Genomic DNA, 22,199 nt, shown 5'->3' on the forward strand with positions numbered 1-22,199 from the left:
GCCGCATACGGCATCCGCTACACCGATACCCGGCGAGCCATCGACGGAAGACGGGGCACCGGTTAAGAAATCCCGGCTCCAGAGTACGGCTTCCGAACCATCGACAAGGCGATCCTCGCCGATTCCCGCGGAAGGAACCGTGCCTCCTCAGGGCTCTGAGGATGTGCTGATGTCGCCACCACCGCCTCCCCCCATGGGTGCTCTGTTCACATCATCCATGCGGGCGGAACTTGACGTTTATATACGCCAAGCGGTCAAGGATGCCTTCGTCGAAGCGATGCCACGACCTGCTACACCGGTTCTGCCATCGACACCGATCGCAATAAGATCGCCGATTCCATTGCCAGTACCCTTGATGCCGATGCCGAGGAAATCACCGCAATCATCGATAACGCCGGTTCCAGCACTGATGCAGTCTATGCGGCAACCAGCGATGCCGTCCATGCCGATGCCTCACATTCCATCGATTCCAATGCGGCCACCGACCCCAATGGCACAATCGATGCCACCTCATGATTCGTCCATATTTCAGCCTTTGATGGACAGATTGGACACACTTATCCATGCCTTCTCCTCTCCACCACAAGATCTTGGTTCTGGTCAATATCAGGAACCAATGCCAGGTCCATCAGGTGTCATACCACCCATCAGACCACAAACACCAGTCTCTGAGATCCCATCTAAGCCTCCTAGGCCAACAGGGCATCCTCTGGACACTAGTGACTCAGAATTTTCATCTGAAGAGGATATCCTCTCTGAGCCATCACAACCAGAGGACAGGAGAAAATCACCACCGGAGGATCTTTCATTTTCAAATTTTATAAAGGAAATGTCTGAAACAATCCCTTTCTCCCTCCTCTCAGAGATAGACAGCAGACAAAAAACCTTGGAGGTACTTCAATTTGTAGATCCTCCTAAGGAAATTCTTGCCATTCCAGTTCACGAAGTCTTACAAGAATTGATGTACAGGATGTGGGAGCACCCTGGGTCTGTGGCGGCAGTCAACAAGCGTGCTGATGCCACTTATCTGGTTCAGCCCATCCCAGGGTTTCAGAAAACTCAGCTACCACATCAATCAGTGGTGGTCGAATCGGCCCAGAAGAAGGCCAAGAGGTTGAAACAGCATGCCTCCACACCTCCTGGGAAAGATAACCGGTTCCTAGACAATCTTGGACGGAAAATCTTCCAAGCTGCCTTGCTGGTATCCAGAATAAATTCTTACCAGCTTTTCATGAATCAGTACCAGCGAGACCTGTGGAAACAGGTTGAAACACTTTCACACCAATTGCCTGACCAACTTCAAGATGGATTGCTAAGACTCGTGCACAAAGGCCTAGAGGCGGGAAAACACGAGGTAAGGGCCACATATGATTCCTTTGAGACAGCCTCCCGGTTATCAGCGTCAGGAATCACTGCTAGAAGGTGGGCCTGGTTGAAATCATCGGAGCTGAGACCAGAGGTACAAGAGCGCTTGGCAGATCTGCCTTGCCTGGGGGAAAACCTCTTTGGTGATAAAGTCAAAGAGGCAGTGGCAACAATCAAGGACCACACTGAGACCCTTAAACAGCTGTCTCAGCTGCCTCAAGAGCAACCTTCTTGGAGACTTCCAAGAAGGGAACCAAGACAACCATATTATCGCCCTAGGCGATATTATCCTCCAGCAGCCAGACCCAGACAACAGCAACGGCCTACTCAACGGTCACAACCTCGCCAAAGACCTGCTAGGCCTCAGCAGCCTCCACCTGCAGCGTCCACTTCTGGATTTTGAAATCCAACCAGAGAGCAAGAGCCATTCCCAAAATCCTTGTCCACAATTACCCGTAGGAGGCCGAATATCTCATTACCATCAAATTTGGACCTCCATCACGACAGACCAATGGGTACTCTCAATTACAACTCAAGGGTAACGCTTGGATTTCCTCACTGTACCAAACGAAAATCCTCCTATCCCATCTTGGACAGTGTCTCATCACTCCACAATTCTACAAACAGAATTATCCACCCTTCTGACTGCCAGGGCCATAGAAAGAGTTCCCAGGCCTCAGTGGGGCAGAGGATTCTACTCCCGATATTTCCTCATTCCAAAGAAAACCGGGGGCCTACGTCCCATCCTGGATCTCAGAAATCTCAACAAATTTCTCAAAAAAGAAAAATTCAGGATGGTATCATTAGGCTCTTCTTCAAAAAGGAGATTGGCTCTGCTCTCTGGATCTTCAAGATGCTTACGCTCACATTCCCATTTTTCCTCCTCATCGACAGTACCTGCGATTTCTGGTGGAAGGTCAACACTTCCAATACCGGGTACTGCCTTTCGGCCTAGCCTCAGCACCTCGAGTGTTCACAAAGTGTCTTGCAGTAGCGGTGGCACATCTGCACAAGCAAAGAGTACATGTGTTTCCTTACTTGGACGATTGGCTCATCAGCAGTCAAACACAAAGCGGAGCTCTCTCTTCTCTCCATCTCACAATAAAGTTGCTTCACTCCCTTGGGGTTTCTCATCAACTACGAGAAATCCCATCTCATACCATCTCACCAGTTGCAGTTCATAGGTGCAGATCTCAATACCATCACAGCAAAAGCCTTTCTTCCAAGAGACCGTGCTCAAGCGCTCGTTCTCCTAGCGCACTCTGTTCGCAATCAGTCTCGAGTTACAGCTCATCAGTGCCTCACCCTACTCGGACACATGGCCTCAACGGTTCATGTCACTCCCATGGCCAGGCTCACCATGCGCCTAACACAATGGACACTCAAATCTCAATGGATTCAAGCCATTCAACCATTGTCCACGCCCATTCATATAACACAAGATCTAAGATCTGCTCTTCTTTGGTGGACATCCACAATCAACTTGCTAAAAGGCCTACTTTTCCAGCAACCAGTTCCACAAGTGACTTTAACTACAGATGCGTCCACCTTAGGGTGGGGAGCGCACATTGCTCACCTAAAGACACAAGGCACATGGACAAAGCAAGAAGCCTCCTTTCAAATAAACTTTCTGGAGCTTCGAGCTATACGCTATGCTCTACATGCGTTCAAGGACTGCCTTTCACACAAGACTGTTCTGATCCAAACGGACAACACAGTAGCCATGTGGTACATCAACAAACAAGGGGGCACAGGGTCGTACCTCCTTTGTCAGGAAGCAGCTCAAATTTGGGACTGGGCCCTAGCACACTCAATTCTGTTACGGGCCACCTACCTAGCAGGCATCCACAACACAGTAGCGGATCGCCTCAGCCGTCACTTCCAACCACACGAGTGGTCTCTTGTCCCAACGATAGCAACCAAGATATTTCAACGCTGGGGTCAACCAACAATAGATCTCTTTGCGTCCCATCTGAACTACAAAGTGAACAATTACTGCTCTCTCCTCTGGCAGCAGAACAGCCCACCAAGGGACGCCTTTGCTCGCCATTGGAATTCAGGCCTGTTATACGCGTATCCACCGATACCACTCATAACCAAAACACTAGTGAAGCTACAACAGGACAAAGGGACTATGATACTCATAGCCCCATATTGGCCTCGACAAGTATGGTTCCCCACACTGCTAGATCTCTCAGTCAGGGATCCAATTCGCCTGGGAGTAGCTCCCAATCTCATAACTCAGGAACAGGGCCAGTTGCGCCATCCCAACCTTCAGTCCCTGTCCCTGACAGCATGGATGTTGAAAGCTTGATCTTACAACCACTCAACCTTCCAACCACTATATCTCAAGTGCTGATAGCTTCACGTAAACCTTCCACTAGAAAGAATTATTCCTACAAATGGAAACGGTTTACTCTGTGGTGCATTAACAAGGATTTAGATCCTTTCACTTGCCCCACTACCTCGCTACTAGATTACCTTTACCATCTCTCAGACTCTGGTCTTAAGACATCATCTGTAAGAGTACACTTAAGTGCAATCTCAGCTTACCATAACAAACTGGGAGATGCACCCATTTCTACACAGCCTCTCGTGAGTCGATTCATGAGAGGCCTCACTCACATTAAACCTCCAGTTCATTCCCCGAGTATACAATGGGATCTGAACGTAGTATTAACTAGGCTTATGCGTTCTCCATTTGAACCCATAAATACCTGTGACCTTAAATACCTTACTTGGAAAACGGTATTTCTCATAGCCATTACTTCAGCTAGGCGGGTCAGCGAACTACAAGCGCTAGTCACATACGAACCTTTTACGAAGTTCCTACATGACAGGGTAGTCCTCCGTACACATCCAAAATTCCTTCCTAAAGTTGTTACGGAATTTCACTTGAACCAATCCATAGTTTTACCAACATTCTTTCCTAGGCCTCATTCCCATCAGGGTGAAAGAGCCTTACACACTTTGGACTGCAAGCGTGCATTATCCTTCTATTTAAACCGCACAACAGCCCAAAGGAAATCCAGTCAGCTGTTTGTATCCTGTGATCCAAACAAACCAGGTAAAGCAGTGGGTAAGCATACTCTGTCAAACTGGCTAGCAGACTGCATACAATTTTGTTATAAAAAAGCAGGCCTTACTCTTCAAGGGCGAGTAAAGGCACACTCAGTCAGAGCAATGTCAACTTCAGTAGCTCACCTTCGCTCTGTACCTATTCTGGACATTTGTAAAGCAGCAATATGGAGTTCTCTTCACACTTTTGCAGCTCACTACTGTTTAGACAAAGAAGGAAGACAAGATTCAGCCTATGGACAATCCGTCTTAAAGAACTTGTTTCCAGTATAATCCCAACTCCTTCTACATCCAACCTGCTGTGATCTTCGGCTGATTCATTCCATCAACAATTCTTCACTGTTGCTACATGGCAAAATGACTCAGCCTCTAGCTTGCTAATCACCCATATGTGAGGACTAGCATCCTGCTTGTCCTGGGATAAAGCAAAATTGCTTACCTTGTAATAGGTGTTATCCCAGGACAGCAGGATGTAGTCCTCACGAAACCCACCCGCCACCCTGCGGAGTTGGGTCCGATACGTTTTATTATTTTATTTTTGGCTAACGCTATTGCTACAAACCAAGACTAAAGGGAGACCCCTGTGGCAGGGAATATCATAGCATGCTGGGCATGCTCAGTAGGCACTCTGGTGCCAGTCAAAAGTTTCATAGAAACTTTTACAGAAGTTTTCCGTACATAGGGCTCCATTACTGATGTCACCCATATGTGAGGACTACATCCTGCTGTCCTGGGATAACACCTATTACAAGGTAAGCAATTTTGCTTTATCTGAAAGTGTAAATAACCAATTCACATCTACTCGTTCAAGACCTCTCATGATTTTAAAGACCTCTATCATATCCCCCCTCTGCCGTCTCTTCTCCAAGGTGAACAGCCCTAACCTCTTCAGCCTTTCCATCTCATTTTTCATTTTGGTCGCCCTTCTCTGTACCTTCTCCATCACAACTATATCTTTTTTGAAATGCGGCGGCCAGAATTGTACACAGTATTCAAGGTGCGGTCTACATCCCACTCTTCTCACTGTCCACGGTGGAAAGCAGTAGGGAACCTGCATGTACTTCTAGTAGAGCTCTCCGCCCTCTTAATGGTTCGGCGGTCGAACCGGTTCCACCAAGCAAGCGGGGCGACCAGTTCTACTCCCGGTATTTCCTCATTCCCAAGAAAACTGGTAGCCTTCAGCCCATTCTGGACTTGAGGGCGTTGAACTGGTTTCTGGTCAGTGAAAAGTTCAAAATGGTCTCATTGAAACATAACATAGAAACATAGAAATGACGGCAGAAGAAGACCAAACAGCCCATCCAGTCTGCCCAGCAAGCTATGTACCTTTTTTTTTCTCTCTCTCTCATACTTGTTACGCTTGGCTTCTAGTACTCTCTAGTTCTATTTCCCCTCCCCCCACCATCAATGTAGAGAGCAGCGCTGGAACTGCATCCAAGCGAATATCCAGCTCAATTAGGGGTAGCAACCTCCGCAACAAGCAGGCCACACCCCTGCCCTTGTCCACCCAGACTATGCAATCCACATACATATCCTCCCTTCCTCATTCCCCCCTGCCGTGGAAGCAGAGAGCTATGCGTTGAACGAGAAGTATTAGACTATCCCCCCTGCCGTTGAAGCAAAGAGCTACGCTGGACATGCTTTGAAAGTAAAGTATCTGCCCAGCTACACCTCGCTTCCCTGTGAATACAAATTTTTTTTTTCTTCTTCCACATTACCTCTTGCCGTTGAAGCCCAGAGCAATGATGGAGTCTCATACACTGAACAAGGGTATTATCTCCAGGTAGTAGCCCCCATTTCCGCAAGCCACATTAAACATTAGTCACCTTGATTCCCTTCCTCAAGCCAGGAGACTGGCTCTGCTCTCCCTGGCTTTCAGAGAACGAGTCCGATCTCTGGAGGTTAGAGTGGCAGATCTGGAGGAGCTGAGGCAGACAGGTACATCGATGAGACCTCTAGGGACATAGTAGCCAAGTCCCAAATCTAGTCTGACAGCTCCGGTGCTGCCTTGGATCAGAAAGTTCCCCCAGTTGGAGAGAATTACCCTGGTGTAGCAGGAAGTGAGGAAATACAAAAGAGATAGTTGCCTGTAGTCTTTGTCAATTCCTTTATTGAAGTGGAGACGCAGAAAATGATAGCCCGACTCTGGCCAAGTTTCGCCGCTTGTGACTGCTGCCTCAGGGGCTTGTATATACAATCATGGACTCTTGATTTGGTTGAAGTCATGAACTTATTTGGTAATTGTATTTGCATCTGTGTTATCCACAACCATGTTCAGTCTTGCAGTCCACTTTTGAATGCGGGTCTCCACTTGTGAAGTCTTCCAGGGCTACTGCCCAGGAGGGAAGGGTTAAGGCCGCCATCATAATTGGTGATTCGGTTATTAGATATCTAGATAGCTGGGTGGCTGGCGGATGCGAGGACTGCCTGGTAAAATAGCCTCTTTCACCTCACCTTTTAACCATGTCGGTAATTGTTTTGCCTTCCTTCCACCTTTCTTAATGCGTGGAATACATCTGGACTGTGTTTCTAAGATGGTATTTTTAATGTCCATGCCTGTTGTACACTTTTAACCTTTGCAGCTGCACCTTTCAGTTTCTTTCTATTTTCCTCATTTTATCAGTTTCTCGTTTGAAAATTTAATGTTAGATCTGTAGATTTACATATTGTTCTTCTTCCAGCCATTAGATCACATTTGATCATGTTATGATCACTATCGCCAATTAGTCCCACCATTATATGGTGTATTACAGTAGTGCAGTTGAGATAATGTTATGGCTTGGACTACTGTCTCCAGATTTGCCTTCTCAGTGTTATAAAGATAATTTGTGTAGTTGTTGCAGATGATAAACAACTTTTAAAAGTTGACTGAATTTGGGGTAGCATTGTTAATGGGGAGTCCAATAGGATCATAAAGCTCCTGACCTGTGGTTATTCTTGTAAAAGCAAAATTTTTATTTAGTGAAATTTTTGTGTTAACTGTTTTGTTCTTTTTTTTGTATAGGATGATGCCCGCCAACTCTTTGTGCTCGCTGGAGCAGCAGAAGAAGGATTTATGACAGCTGAACTTGCTGGGGTTATCAAAAGATTATGGAAAGATAGTGGAGTACAAGCCTGTTTCAACAGATCCAGAGAGTACCAGCTTAATGATTCTGCAGCATAGTAAGTACCTGTCATTTTCAGGAGCAAATGTTCTGAAAAATCAGTGTTTATACAGAAAGTTATTTTCAAAGATTCATATACATTTAATTTGAAAGGGAGTTCAAACTTTTTAATGTAAATATTGTAAACAGATACAATTAGAGCAATTTTGGTGGCAAATACAAAAGTAGAACTTTTTTTTTTAAATTGCATTTTTAGTACTATACAGCTTGACTCCTTGATTCATTCCAGATAAGATAATACATTATTTTAATGTTTTTGCTAAATGCTTAATATGCATATTATAAAATATTTCTATTCATTTGTTTTCATTTGTAATATTCAAACATTGGAACATTAAATACTTTCTGTGAATACTTCCATTTTCATATTTTTATTTGTATTTTATAAAATAAATTACAATAATCTGCAACACTGATTAAAATGGTATACAGTAAGGGGAAAGTACTTGTAATGAAGTAGTGTTTCACAGAGACACATATTAAAAGTCGTTAAAATGTTTTTCCTTATTCTCAGTTTTGTATAATTCTTTCCTGACTTTTTAAAAATGTTTCTTTTTCTGCTTATTTTTCTTAAGGTCTGACACTGTCATGCTTCTTTATTTCTGCCCAATAAATTTTAAATACCCCAAGGTCTCTCCTTGTTTAACCATTTGAAACTCATATAGCATAATGGAGATAGAGGGGAGATTGTGATTTAAAAAAAACAAAAACCTAGAATTGATGGCTTTATTTCAGGTTTATAATTTATTACTTTTTAACTAATTCAGAAAAAAATTAGCAAATTCAAAAAATAGCCATAACTTGTTCAAGTGATAGATTACCCAAATTTGGTTAAAAATGATCACGCAGGTTTCATTACTACTTTAAACTTCCAAAAGGATACTTCTCCAAAGATGAGCAGTCTTATTGGAGCCACACATCTTGATTGTATTCCCATCATGAGTGTTAAGAGAAGGAAGCATCCATAGTATTCTGAATAAAACTTTTACACACACAGGTAAAGGAGCCTGCAAAACTGATTAATCAGTCTTCATCCATTTGAAATTTTTCCATCATGGGGATTCTTTTTCTCTTGGACTGTCATCAGCCAGGGGCGTTGCCTCGGTAGTGGCAGCCAGAAGACAACTATGGCTACGGAATTGGTCTGCGGACGCGACATCTAAAGCGAATCTCACAAGAATGCCTTTTAAGGATCTCTCTTGTTCGGAAGCGAATTGGAGAAGTTAGCCAGCAAATGGGGCGAATCCCCAGTGCCTCGTCTACCAGAAAATAGGAGTAAAAGATCTCAGCGCCCCAGAAGAATAAAGGGCAGAAGATCGCAGCGCTTTAGACCCTACAGGAACTCGCAGTTCCAGGCACCTCGTCCCTCTGGAAGGTCGCAGCCCATTCGGAACAGACAGACCAAGAGGGGGGCAGGCTCCAGCCGTGCTCCACAATGAGAATGAGCTGACCCATCCACAGGAAGGAGGATATAGGGGATCGACTTGCCCTCTTCTACCAAAGATGGGTCGAGATAACGTCAGACATATGTTTTCTAAACATCATTCGAGAAGGTTACTCTCTGAAGTTCCGCAGCATCCCTCGAGACAAATTTATGATGTCACCGTGCCACTCCCACTCCAAGAGACTGGCAGTAGAAACCACTCTAACAAGACTACTCAGTCTGAAGGTAATAACACTGGTTCCCACACCCCAACAAAATATGGAGCGCTTATTCCATTTATTTTATCGTTCCCAAGAAGGAAGGATTATTTTGGCCCATCTTGGATCACAAGATCGTAAACAGTCATCTGCGGGTTCTACACTTCCACATGGAAACTCTTCGCTCCGTAATGGCAGTACAACCGGGAGAGTTTCTAACCTCCCTGGACATTTCCAAAGCCTACCTTCACATTCCAGTCCATCAGGATCACCAGCGCTTCCTGCGCTTTGCGATACTGGATCTCACCATGGAGCAATATAGAGGCATTATGACATTTTTCATTTTATTAACCATTCCCTTCCTAATAATTCCTATCATTGTTTGCTTTTCTGACAGCTGCAGCACACTGAGCCGACTATTTTAAAGTATTAGCCATTATGATGCCTAGATCTCTTTTCTGGGTGGTAGCTCCTAATATGGAACCTAACATCGTGTAACTACAGCAAGGGTTATTTTTCCCTATAATCAACATCTTGCACTTGTCCACATTAAATTTCATCTGCCATTTGGATGCCCAATCTTCCAGTCTTGCAAGGTCCTCCTGTAATGTATCATAATCAGCTTGTGATTTAACTACTCTGAATAATTTTGTATCATCCACAAATTTGATAACCTCACTCATTGTATTCCTTTCCAGATCATTTATATATATTTATTGAAAAGCACCGGTCCAAGTATAGATCCCTGAGGCACTCCACTGTTTACCCTTTTCTACTGAGAAAATTAACCATTTAATCCTACTCTCTGTTTCCTCTCTTTTAACCAGTTTGTAATCCACGAAAGGACATCGCCTCCTAACCCATGACTTTTTAGTTTTCTTAGAAGCCTCTCATAAGGGACTTTGTCAAATGCCTTCTGAAAATCCAAATATACTACATCTACTGGTTCACCTTTATCCACATGTTTTTTAATCCCTTCAAAAAAATGAAGCAGATTTGTTAGGCAAGACTTCCTGTGGGTAAATCCATGTTGACTGTGTTCCATTAAACCATGTATTTCTATATGCTCTACAATTTTGATCTTGAGAATAATTTCCACTATTTTTCCTGGCACTGAAGTCAGGCTCACTGGTCTATAGTTACCCGGATCGCCTCAGAGCCTTTTTTAAATATTGGGGTTACATTGGCCACCCTCCAGTCTTCAGGTACAATGAATGATTTTAATGATAGGTTACAAATTTTAACTAATAGATCAGAAATTTCATTTTTGAGTTCCTTCAGTACCCTAAGATGCATACCATCTGGTCCAGGTGATTTGCTACTCTTCAGTTTGTTAATCTGGCCTACTACATCTTCCAGTTTCACAGTGATTTCGTTCAGTTCGTCTGACTCATCACCCCTGAAAGCCATCTCCGTAACTGGTATCTCCCCAACATCCTCATTAGTAAACACAGCAGCAAAGAATTCATTTAGTCTTTCTGCAATGGCCTTATCTTCCCTAAGAGCCCCTTTAACCCCTTGGTCATCTAATGGTCCAACCGACTCCCTCACAGGTTTCTTGCTTCGGATATATTTAAAGTTTTTATTATGAGTTTTTGCCTCTTTGACCAACTTTATTTCAAATTCTCTCTTCGCCTGTCTTATCAATGTTTTACACTTAACTTGACAATGCTTATGTTTTATCCTATTTTCTTCAGATGGATCCTTCCAATATTTGAAGGATTTTTTTGGGCTAAAATAGCCTCTTTCACCTCACCTTTTAACCATGACAGTAATCGTTTTGCTTTCCTTCCATCTTCCTTAATGTGTGGAATACATCTAGACTGCGCATCTAAGATTGTATTTTTAAACAATGACCATGCCTGTTGAACACTTTTAACCTTTGCAGCTGCACCTTTCAGTTTTTTCATAACTATTTTCCTCATTTTATCAATGCTTCCCTTTTGAAAGTTTAATGGTAGAGCTGTAGATTTACTTATTGTTCTCCTTCCAGTTATTAGTTTAAATTTGATCATGTTATGATCACTATTACCAAGTAAGCTCTCTCACCAAATCCTGCGTTCCACTAAGAATAAAATCTAAAATAGCTCCCTCTCTTGTTGGTTCCTGAACCAATTGCTCCATGAAGCAGTCGTTTATTACATCCAGGAACTTTGTCTCTACTATGTCCTGATGTTACATTTACCCAGTCAATATTGGGGTAATTGAAATCTCCCATTATTACTGCACTGCCAAATTGGTTAGCTTCCCTGATTTCTCTTAGCATTTCATCATCTGTCTGACCATTTTGTCCAGGTGGACAGTAGTATACTCCTGTCGCTATACTCGTACCCAACACACATGGGATTTCTACCTCCCTCAGTAAGAGAGCTATATCCGCCTCGGGCCCCAAGCAATGGAACCTGCTCCCTCCTGAATTGAGGCTGGAACGATGTCCAATCTTCAAAATGGCGCCGGCGCTACCTTTGCCCTCACTATGTCATACGGGCGACGGTCGCCCATATGACATAGTGAGTGCAAAGGTAGCGCCGGCGCCATTTTGAAGATTGGCAATATGGCCCGCGTGCAGGAGGTCGCTCCCTGACCCCCGCTGGACTTTTGGCAAGTCTTGTGGGGGTCAGGAGGCCCCCCCAAGCTGGCCAAAAGTCCCTGGGGGTCCAGCGGGGGTCCGGGAGCGATCTCCTGCATGCGTGACGTCGGGAGCCAGGAACCAAAATGGCGCCGGCGCTACCTTTGCCCTGTCACATGATAAGGGCAAAGGGCCACCGGCGCCATTTCTCAACGCAGCCGTGGCCAGAGAGCTGGAGATCGCGCCGGGACCCCCCCCCCCCACACACTGGACCCCAGGTAATTTAAAACATTTTGGGGGGGTTCGGGAGGGTGGGGGATTTGTTTTAAAGCTTCGGGTGGGTTTTAGGGTTGTTTTGGTGTGCCGGTTTTCCCGCCCTCCCCCGATTTACGATTTTTAACGATTTAAAAAAAAACAAAAAACACGACGATCAGATTTCTCCCCCCCCCCCCCCCCCCCCAGCCAAAATCGATCGTTAAGACGATCGATCACACGATTCACACCCCTAGTAGGTAGTGACATTAAATCCATAATGTCAGGGAAAGCTAGATGTGGTCGAGTGATTGGGACTGGCAGAGGCGGGACTGGCAGAGGAGGCACTTCAAAAGGCAGTGCCAGTCCCCCATTAAAGTTAAAAAGGGACCTGTCTCAATCTAAAATCTCTGGAGGGGGCAGGCAGTTCCATCCGGAAAAAAATGAAATTTTCCTAGCGTGTAGCAGATGGACTCATTACAAATGGGTATAGTGTGCTCGTGCTAGCAGTTGGAGACGGATCTGACGTCAGCACGTGGTACATATACCCCTGCAGGAAGTGCAGACGCTAAGTAATTTCTGTCTCCAAAGCAGTTTGGAGCTACCTAATACTCGCTGAGCGTTCTTCCAAAAACTAACGACTAAATTCTTAGAAGAATCCTACCTGAAGACGAGCCCCGCACTCCGGTGATACCCTCCCAGTTGAGTTTCCCGAGGTGTTTTCCGTGGTCCCTCGGAGGTAAGAGCCTCGGTCCGGTGGCCGAATCGCGGCAGGGACCTAGCCCCCGAGTGAGAAGGGCTCGGGCGCAGCGTAGAGGCAGCCTCGGTCCCGATCCATTCGCGGTGAGGACTTGGCCCCCGAGCGAGACGAGTTCGGGCGCGGCTTAGAGGCAGCGGGTGCACTTCCTCGAGCGTGGCGGTGACTGTAATCACCCTCTCCCCCCCGCAGCCGGAGACCGCCCGGGTCGCAGCCGGGAAGCGCCGAAGATCAGGTAAGGCGTACATCTTTACTTTGGTCTCCGGAGAGTGAGGATTAGCGGGGTCTGCCTACGTGGCAGCCCGCCATTTTGCCTGCCTGCTCGCCGTCGCCCTCTGCCCTGTTAGGGCGCACATTCAATTGTTAGGCGCACGTTGTTAGGCGCTTTTCATTACACACACGTTGATAGCATCATAAGCGCATGTGGTTAGGCACATGTTGTTGGGCGCACGTCGATAGCATTGATAGGCGCACTTTGATAGGCGCACGTTGATAGGCGCCTATTGATAGGCGTACAGCTTTCGCGCATTTTATAAGGCGCATACTGTCGGCAGGGAGCGCACCACATAGAGATAATAGATGCAATGGAGCGTATGAGAGCCCAGGCGTCCTCGGAGCTGGCACCTCCAGAATCAGGCATAAGAGCTCTAGGCCTCTGCTCAGCATGCCACCTCAGAGCCACACAGAGCGATGAAGTGGACTCCCTATGTGCCCAATGTGAGGAGGCCCTGGGAGTTCTAGGTCAGGGCCGATCTCAGCCCAGTTTAATTGCCAGTTCCTCTGGGAACACCCCGGAACTAGCAGGCCGAGGTGAGCAGCCGGGGAACCCTAGAGACCTGGTGCCCCTGAGGCTAGACTCTGCTTCACTCTCCTGGGTGGAATTATTCAAGGGGATTCATGCCTTTGTCCAAATGCAGTCTGCTCCCAGAACGGACCCATACGTACCGAATGACCCTACCCCTGGACCCTCTAGGCCTGGCCACTCGCCACCTGGAAGCCCCACTTATGGGGATTCAGATTGCTCTGAGGAAGAAGGCGAGCTTCCCGAGCAGGGTGAACCTCCCTCGGGGATAGAGCCGTATCGAACCATGAGATGCTTCTTCCTTAAGGAGGATCTCCCAGACCTGGTCTCTCAATGCCTGTCGGAGTTGGCTATCCCGGGCCAAGGCACCCCAGGGGAACCTAGAATGAACCCCCTGCTAGACGGCCTTCGTCAAACGGCTCACCATTTTCCCCTCCTCCAAGCAGCACAGCAGTTATTCGATCTGGAGTGGAATGCGCCGGAGGCCTCATTCAAAGGGGGTCTGGCCCTGTCCAGCATGTACCCCCTGGACCCGGCAACTAAGGAGCTGCTGGCGTGCCCCAAGGTAGACGCCATAGTCTGCGCAATTGCGAAGCGCACCACCATTCCAGTGGAGGGCGGGGCGGCCCTCAAGGATGCGCATGACCGGCGCCTGGATGCCATCCTGAGACAAGCCTTGAGGTGGCAGCCATGTCCCTACGAATCGCGACCTGCTGCACTGTGGTGACGCGTTCCTGTTTGTCACAAACCAGGAACAACACCCCGGGAGAAGAAATGGAATCAGCTCTCTCGTTCCTCACTGACGCTTCCTCCGACTTAGTTCGTACGGCAGCCAAGGGAGTGTCATCCTCAGTGGCAGCCAGGAGACAGCTCTGGCTACGAAATTGGTCGGCCGACTCCTCCTCCAAGGCACGCCTTACAAGAATGCCCTTTAAGGGATCCCTCCTGTTCGGCAGCGACCTCGAGAACCTGGCTAACAAGTGGGGCGCCTCTCCATTACCCCGTCTACCAGAAGACAGGTCAAGGAGGAACCAGCGCCCTCTTCCTAGGCCATCCAGAGGTAGAGGCTCTCAACGCTTCAATCCCTACAGGACTCGCTACCAAGCACCTCGTTCTCAGACCAGGAACCAGTCCTTTCGGACCAGTCACAACAAGAGGGGAACCGGCTCGGGTTCGGGTCCTGGCCGCACCCCACAATGAGAATCAGCCGACCCATCTGGGGGACGAAGCCATAGGGGGCAGGCTAACCCTATTCTACCGCAGATGGGTCGAGATTACTTCGGACCAGTGGGTCCTCGCCATCATCCGAGAGGGGTATTACCTGGACTTCCTTCATCCCCCTCCGGACAAGTTTGTGGAATCTCCTTGTCCACCCCTCAAGAGGGCGGCACTGGAAGCTACCTTGCGAAGGCTCCTGTCCCTAAAAGCCATAATCCCAGTGTCTGCGTGGGAGATAAATTCTGGGCATTATTCCATTTATTTCATCATACCCAAGAAGGGGGGCACCTTCAGACCTGTTCTGGACCTCAAGTCAGTCAACCGGCACTTAAGGGTCCCAAGATTTCGCATGGAAACTCTGCGGTCAGTCCGAAGCGCAATACAGCCAGGGGAGTATCTCACATCCCTGGATCTGTCAGAGGCCTACCTGCATATCCCAATCCATCGGGATCACCAGCGCTACTTACGCTTCAAAGTCCTGAAACAACATTTTCAGTTCCGGGCGTTACCCTTCGGGTTAGCCACTGCACCACAAACCTTTACCAAGGTAATAGTGGTGGCGGCGTCCCTCAGGAAGGAAGGAATTCTCGTCCATCCCTACCTAGACGATTGGCTGATCAGGGCAAGGTCACCGGATGAGAGCCACCGGGCAACCAGCAGAGTTATATCTCTTCTGGAAAGCCTAGGATGGGTAGTCAACATGAACAAAAGTTCCCTACAGCCTTCACAGTCGCTGGAATACCTAGGAGTCCGATTCGACACCCAGGGAGACAAAGTCAGCCTGACCTCCAAGAGGAGATCAAAACTCCGGAATCATTTGCAGGCTTTGCTGAGCTCCTCCCGGCCCACAGCTTAGGATTATCTACAGGTCCTCGGCCTAATGGCGTTCACTCTGGAAGTAGTACCATGGGCACGGGTCCATATGAGACCGTTACAATGCGCCCTCCTATCTCGGTGGAGCCCACGATTACAGAGCTACACCGTGCGTCTCCCTCTACTGGCCAGAGTACGGAATCAGTTACGGTGGTGGCTGCAGCCTGGCCACACGAGCCGGGGGTCAAAAATGTCCTCCCCAACCTGGACCCTGCTCACTACAGATGCCAGCCTGAGCGGCTGGGGAGCACACTGCGAAGAGCTAACCGCCCAAGGGCGGTGGAGCAAAGAAGAGTCGGGGTGGAACATCAACCGACTAGAGACACGGGCAGTCAGGTTAGCCTGCCTGAGATTTGCGCACAGACTTCGAAACAAGGCAGTCAGAGTGATGTCGGACAATGCCACCACGGTGGCATACATCAACCGACAGGGCGGAACCAGATGCCGACAGGTATCCCTAGAAATAGCCCTCCTGATGGTTTGGGCGGAAGCAAATCTCCAGGACATCTCCGCCGTCCACATCGCCGGGAAGGACAACACCACGGCAGACTTCCTCAGCAGAGAAAGCCTAAGCCCGGGGGAATGGCAACTGTCACCCACGGCCTTCCAGATGATTGTAGACCAGTGGGGGACTCCGGGCATGGACCTACTAGCGGACAGGTCCAACGCTCAAGTACCCAGATACTTCAGTCGCAGACGAGATCCTCTATCCCACGGGATCGACGCCCTGATGCAACAATGGCCTCAGGGGATCCTGCTATATGCCTTCCCCCCATGGCCCCTGCTGGGCACCATTATACATAAGATTCAGTGACACAGAGGCCTAGTTCTTCTTGTGGCCCCGGACTGGCCAAGAAGACCCTGGTACGCAGACATGAGATGACTGCTGGCAGGGGATCCCCTACCCCTGCCCCCACACAGGGATCTGCTGAGACAAGGTCCCATCCTCCACGAGAATCCAGCTCCATTCTCTCTTACGGTCTGGCCATTGAGAGGGCTCGACTGAGGAAAAGGAGATACTCGGGGGCGGTAATAGATACACTCCTCCGAGCACGCAAGTTCTCCACATCACTAACTTACATATGGATCTGGAGAGTATTTGAAGCCTGGTGCGAAACTCGCAGCACCATCCCACATACCGCTAAAATCCCCATCATTTTGGATTTCCTGCTTGTGCTTGTGCTCAGGATTACAGTGGGCTCTGGTAGAATTAGACCTGTGATAAGGAGACACACAATGTACCAAATGCAAAAAGAACAAGCCCTCTCTATTAAAAACTGAGGAAGTTCTTGAGAAAAACATTGCAGTATTACCAGAAAAGAGAGAAAAAACACAATGCATGCAGTATTTCAAGATCCATAACCAAAAGAAAAATCTAATTGAGATGGATAACTCTGTCAACAGTGGCACAACTACAAACAGAAAGAGTAAAGTGAATAACAAATCTCAACTAATATCTCATAAGGAGTCCAGGAAAAGCAATAACCTTAAAGAGAGTACCTGGAAGGCTATGACCACAAATGCTCATAGTTTGGGAAATAAAATCCCAGATCTGCAGGCCCTAATGGCTGAGGCAGAATTGGACATTGTTGCTATCACAGAAACATGGTTCACAGAATCTCATGAATGGGATACAACAATACCAGGCTACAACTTGTTAAGGAAGGACAGAGAGGATAGAAAAGGGGGAGGTGTGGCTCTTTATGTCAGAAACAACATCCAAGTATCTGAGCTACAAGGAAGTTGGGGTAAAGAAGAAGCTCTATGGGTCGACCTAAAAAAAGATGACTGAGTGTCCATTTATATTGGAGTGGTTTACAGGCCTCCAAACCAAAAGGAAGAGCTGGACAGAGATCTGATTGAAGACATCCATAAGATAGGTAAGAAGGGAGAAGTGGTGATCGTGGGTGACTTTAATATGCCAGATGTAGACTGGAAAATCCCCTCTGCAGAAACTAAAAATAGTAGAGCAATAATGGATGCCATGCAAGTATCTTTGTTCAAACAAATGGTGTTGGAACCCACGAGAGAAGGTGCTATACTCGACTTATTGCTCAATAATGCAGATAATGTCTCAGATGTCCAGGTGGGCGCCCACCTCAGCAGCAGTGATCATCGAACGGTATGGTTTAATATCACTAATAGAATAGGGAAAAGAACCACAAAGACCCGAGTTTTACAGTTCAAAAACACAGACTTTGAGGAAATGGGAAAGTACCTGGAGGAAGAACTTAAAGGATGGGAGAACGAGAGAGATGTGGATCAGCAGTGGACCAATCTAAAAGGAGCAATCACCAAGGCAACTGCTCTATATGTTAGAAACATAAAGAAAAGCAAAAGAAAATTGAAACCTATCTGGTTCTCAAAGGAGGTGGCTGACAAAATTAAAGCTAAAAGAACAGCATTCAAGAAATATAAAGGATCCCAAAGGGAGGAGCACAAAGAAGAATATTTGTATCAACTGAGGGAGACGAAGAAAACAATCAAGTTGGCAAAAAATCAAGCAGAAGAGAGGATTGCCAAGGAGATAAAAAATGGTGACAAAACATTTTTCAGATACATCAGCGAAATGAGAAAGGTCCAAAGTGGTATAGTGAAATTGAAAGGTGGTAATGATCAATGTGTGGAGACAGACGAAGAAATGGCAGAAATATTAAACGAATACTTCAGCTCTGTGTTCACTAAAGAAGACCCTGGAGAAGGACCATCTCTACACAACAAGAAACTGAAGGGAAGTGGAATAGATGAAAATCCTTTTACAGTAGAAAATGTGTGGGAAGAGCTAAAGAACCTGAAAGTGGACAAAGCCATGGGGCCTGATGGGATTCATCCAAGGATATTGAGGGAGCTCAGAGATGTTCTGGCGGGTCCGCTGTGTGACCTGTTCAATAGATCCCTAGAAACGGGAGTGGTGCCGAGAGACTGGAGAAGAGCGGTGGTGGTCCCGCTTCACAAGAGTGGGAACAGGGAGGAGGCTGGCAACTACAGGCCGGTTAGCCTCACTTCGGTGGTGGGAAAAGTAATGGAGTCTCTGCTGAAAGAGAGAATAGTGAACTATCTACAGTCCGGAGAATTGATGGACCAGAGGCAACATGGATTCACCAGGGGAAGATCCTGTCAGACAAATCTGATTGACTTTTTTGACTGGGTAACCAAGGAATTGGACCAAGGAAGAGCGCTCGATGTCATATACTTGGATTTCAGCAAAGCTTTTGATACGGTTCCGCACAGGAGACTGGTGAATAAAACGAGAAGCTTGGGAGTGAGTGACAAGGTGGTGACCTGGATTGCAAATTGGTTGACAGACAGAAGACAATGTGTGATGGTAAACGGAACCTTCTCTGAAGAGAGAGCGGTTTTAAGTGGTGTACCGCAAGGATCGGTGTTGGGACCGGTCCTGTTCAATATCTTTGTGAGCGACATTGCGGACGGGATAGAAGGTAAGGTTTGTCTTTTTGCGGATGACACTAAGATCTGCAACAGAGTGGACACGCCGGAAGGAGTGGAGAGAATGAGACGGGATCTAAGGAAACTGGAAGAGTGGTCGAAGATATGGCAGCTGAGATTCAATGCCAAGAAGTGCAAAGTCATGCATATGGGGAGCGGAAATCCGAATGAACTGTATTCGATGGGGGGGGAAAGGCTGACGTGCACGGAGCAGGAGAGGGACCTTGGGGTGATAGTGTCTAATGATATGAAGTCTGCGAAACAATGCGACAAGGCGATAGCAAAAGCCAGAAGAATGCTGGGCTGCATAGAGAGAGGAATATCGAGTAAGAAAAGGGAAGTGATTATTCCTTTGTACAGGTCCTTGGTGAGGCCTCACCTGGAGTACTGTGTTCAGTTCTGGAGACCGTATCTACAAAAAGACAAAGACAAGATGGAAGCGGTACAGAGAAGGGCGACCAGGAAGGTGGAGGATCTTCATCGCATGACGTACGAGGAGAGATTGAAGAATCTAAATATGTACACCCTGGAGGAAAGGAGGAGCAGAGGTGATATGATACAGACTTTCAGATACTTGAAAGGTTTTAATGATCCAAAGGCAACGACAAACCTTTACCATAAGAAAAAAATCAGCAGAACCAGGGGTCACGATTTGAAGCTCCAGGGAGGAAGATTCAGAACCAATGTCAGGAAGTATTTCTTCACGGAGAGGGTGGTGGATGCCTGGAATGCCCTTCCGGAGGAAGTGGTGAAGACCAGAACTGTGAAGGACTTCAAAGGGGCATGTGATAAACACTGTGGATCCATAAAGTCAAGAGGCCGCCAATGAAGAGTGGGTGACTCGCCAGAATGATGGCTACTGCCTGGAGACAATACCCTTATTCAATAAACATACACATGGTTACTGTGACTCCAACATCACTCTAAGCTTCAACAGCAAGAGGAAATGTGGAAAAAAGGATTTGCACTCACAAAGACGGGAGTAGCTGGCTTGTTACGGCGGTTACTACCCCAAACCAAATATCCAAATTACTACCTCCACCTTCCTCTATTCCTGATGCCTTTCAACTAGCTTGATCACTCCATTCTTATACTTCACTTTCAATGCATATCCAGCATAGTTCTCTGCTTCAACAGCAGGGGAAAAGAAAAACTGTTACTTCACACATCCAGCAGAGCTCTCTGCTTAAACGGCAGGGGAGAAGAAAAAAGGGATCGCACTCACAAAGCGGGGAGTAGCTGGCTTGTTACGGCGGTTACTACCCCAAACCAAATGTACCTGATACTTCACTCTCGACGCATATCCAGCATGGCTCTCTGCTTCAACGGCAGGGGAAAAGAAAAACTGATACTTCACGCATATCCAGCATAACTTCAACAGCAGGGGAGAAGAAAAAAGGATTCACACTCACAAAGCGGGGAGTAGCTGGCTTGTTACGGCGGTTACTACCCCAAACCAAATGTGCCTGATACTTCACTTTCGATGCATATCCAGCATAGCTCTCTGCTTCAACGGCAGGGGAGAAGATAAACAACCAATAAGGGCTGTATAACATAATCTGGGTAAAAACAAATAAGCATGGTGTAGCTTGCTTATTGCGGCGGTTACTACCCCTACTACCTCTAACTAATCAAGCTAGATATTTCACTTGGATGCAGCTCCATCACCGCTCTCTACATTAATGGCGGGGGTGGAAGGGAATTAGAACCAAGAGCTAAGAGAAACAGATAAGTATGGGAGAAGAAATGAGGGAAGCTTGCTGGGCAGACTGGATGGGCCATTTGGTCTTCTTCTGCCGTCATTTCTATGTTTCTATGTTTCAGAAGGGTCTGTTCCTCAATTCAATCAAGGTTCAGGTGGCAGCACTATCCTGCTACGGCCCCAGGTGTGATGGCAACAGCATTGCCACACACCCAGACGTTTCATGTTTCCTGAAAGGAGTCAAACACATTCGCCCGCCACTGAAATGGCCAGTGCCCCTGTGGAACCTCAACCTAGTTTTGGACTTCCTAGCGGGACCCACCTTCAGACCCCTCCGAGGACTGTCCCTCCGGTTGTTAACCTTGAAGATGGTGTTCTTGCTGGCCGTATGCTCAGCACGCCGCATCTCAGAGCTACAAGCGCTGTCCTGCTGCGATCCGTTTCTCAGAATCACCCCAGGGGCTATCCATCTTCGCACGGTTCCTTCCTTCTTACCCAAAGTAGTCTCACACTTCCACCTCAACCAAACCATATCCTTGCCAACCATGGAAGGGTTGAAGAAATCGGAAGCAGGTCGAATACTGCGTCATCTCGACATCGGTAGGCTGCTGTCCAGATACCTGGAGATGTCGGAAACAGTACGAAAGACGGACTACCTGTTCGTCCTTCACAGTGGGAAGCGGCCTCACAAGTGACTATTGCTCGCTGGATCAAAGAAGTTATCAAAGCGGCCTACGTAGAAGCGGGAAAACCACCACCTCTACGAGTCAAGGCTCACTCTACCAGAGCACAAGCGGCCTCCTGGGCAGAAACTAGGATGCTGTCGCCTGTAGAGATATGTAAAGCGACAACGTGGTCCTCCATCCATACCTTCTCCAGATTCTACCGTCTGGACGTCCAGGCCAGGGAGGACTCAGCATTTGCAAGGGCAATCCTAAACGTACCTCGGGCAGCCTCCCACCCAGTCCGGGAGTAGCTTTTGTACATCCCATTTGTAATGAGTCCATCTGCTACACGCTAGGAAATGGTGAGATTACTTATTTATTTATTTATTTGTAGGTTTTTATATACAGACAACCATTTGCACATCGTGTCGGTTTACAGATAACTTAAAACTTTTTGGCAGTGTCATTACATAGAACTTTTTGGCAGTGCCATTACATAGAACAGTTAAACGAAGCATACAAGAAAAATACATGAACAAATGGAAACTGGGTAACTATTTACAGGGGATGACGCTAGGAAATGGTGAGATTACTTACCTGATAATCTCGTTTTCCTTAGTGTTGGCAGATGGACTCAGCATCCCGCCCGGCGGCTGATATATATAT

The 22,199-nt window shown here is 47.1% G+C and overlaps 1 protein-coding gene across 1 annotated transcript in view; it reads left to right on the forward strand.

The window, feature by feature from the left end:
• LOC115098648 (guanine nucleotide-binding protein G(i) subunit alpha-1) overlaps positions 1-22,199 on the forward strand; it is a 235,577-nt gene that overhangs the window by 113,405 nt on the left and 99,973 nt on the right. Inside the window, exon 5 of the mRNA XM_029615409.1 lies at positions 7,448-7,605. Coding sequence (XP_029471269.1) covers positions 7,448-7,605 — 158 coding nt within the window. The remainder of the gene's footprint in view (positions 1-7,447; positions 7,606-22,199) is intronic.

The sequence above is a fragment of the Rhinatrema bivittatum genome, chromosome 9 (assembly GCF_901001135.1).
Source record: "Rhinatrema bivittatum chromosome 9, aRhiBiv1.1, whole genome shotgun sequence".
In the NCBI taxonomy this organism is placed as follows: domain Eukaryota; kingdom Metazoa; phylum Chordata; class Amphibia; order Gymnophiona; family Rhinatrematidae; genus Rhinatrema; species Rhinatrema bivittatum.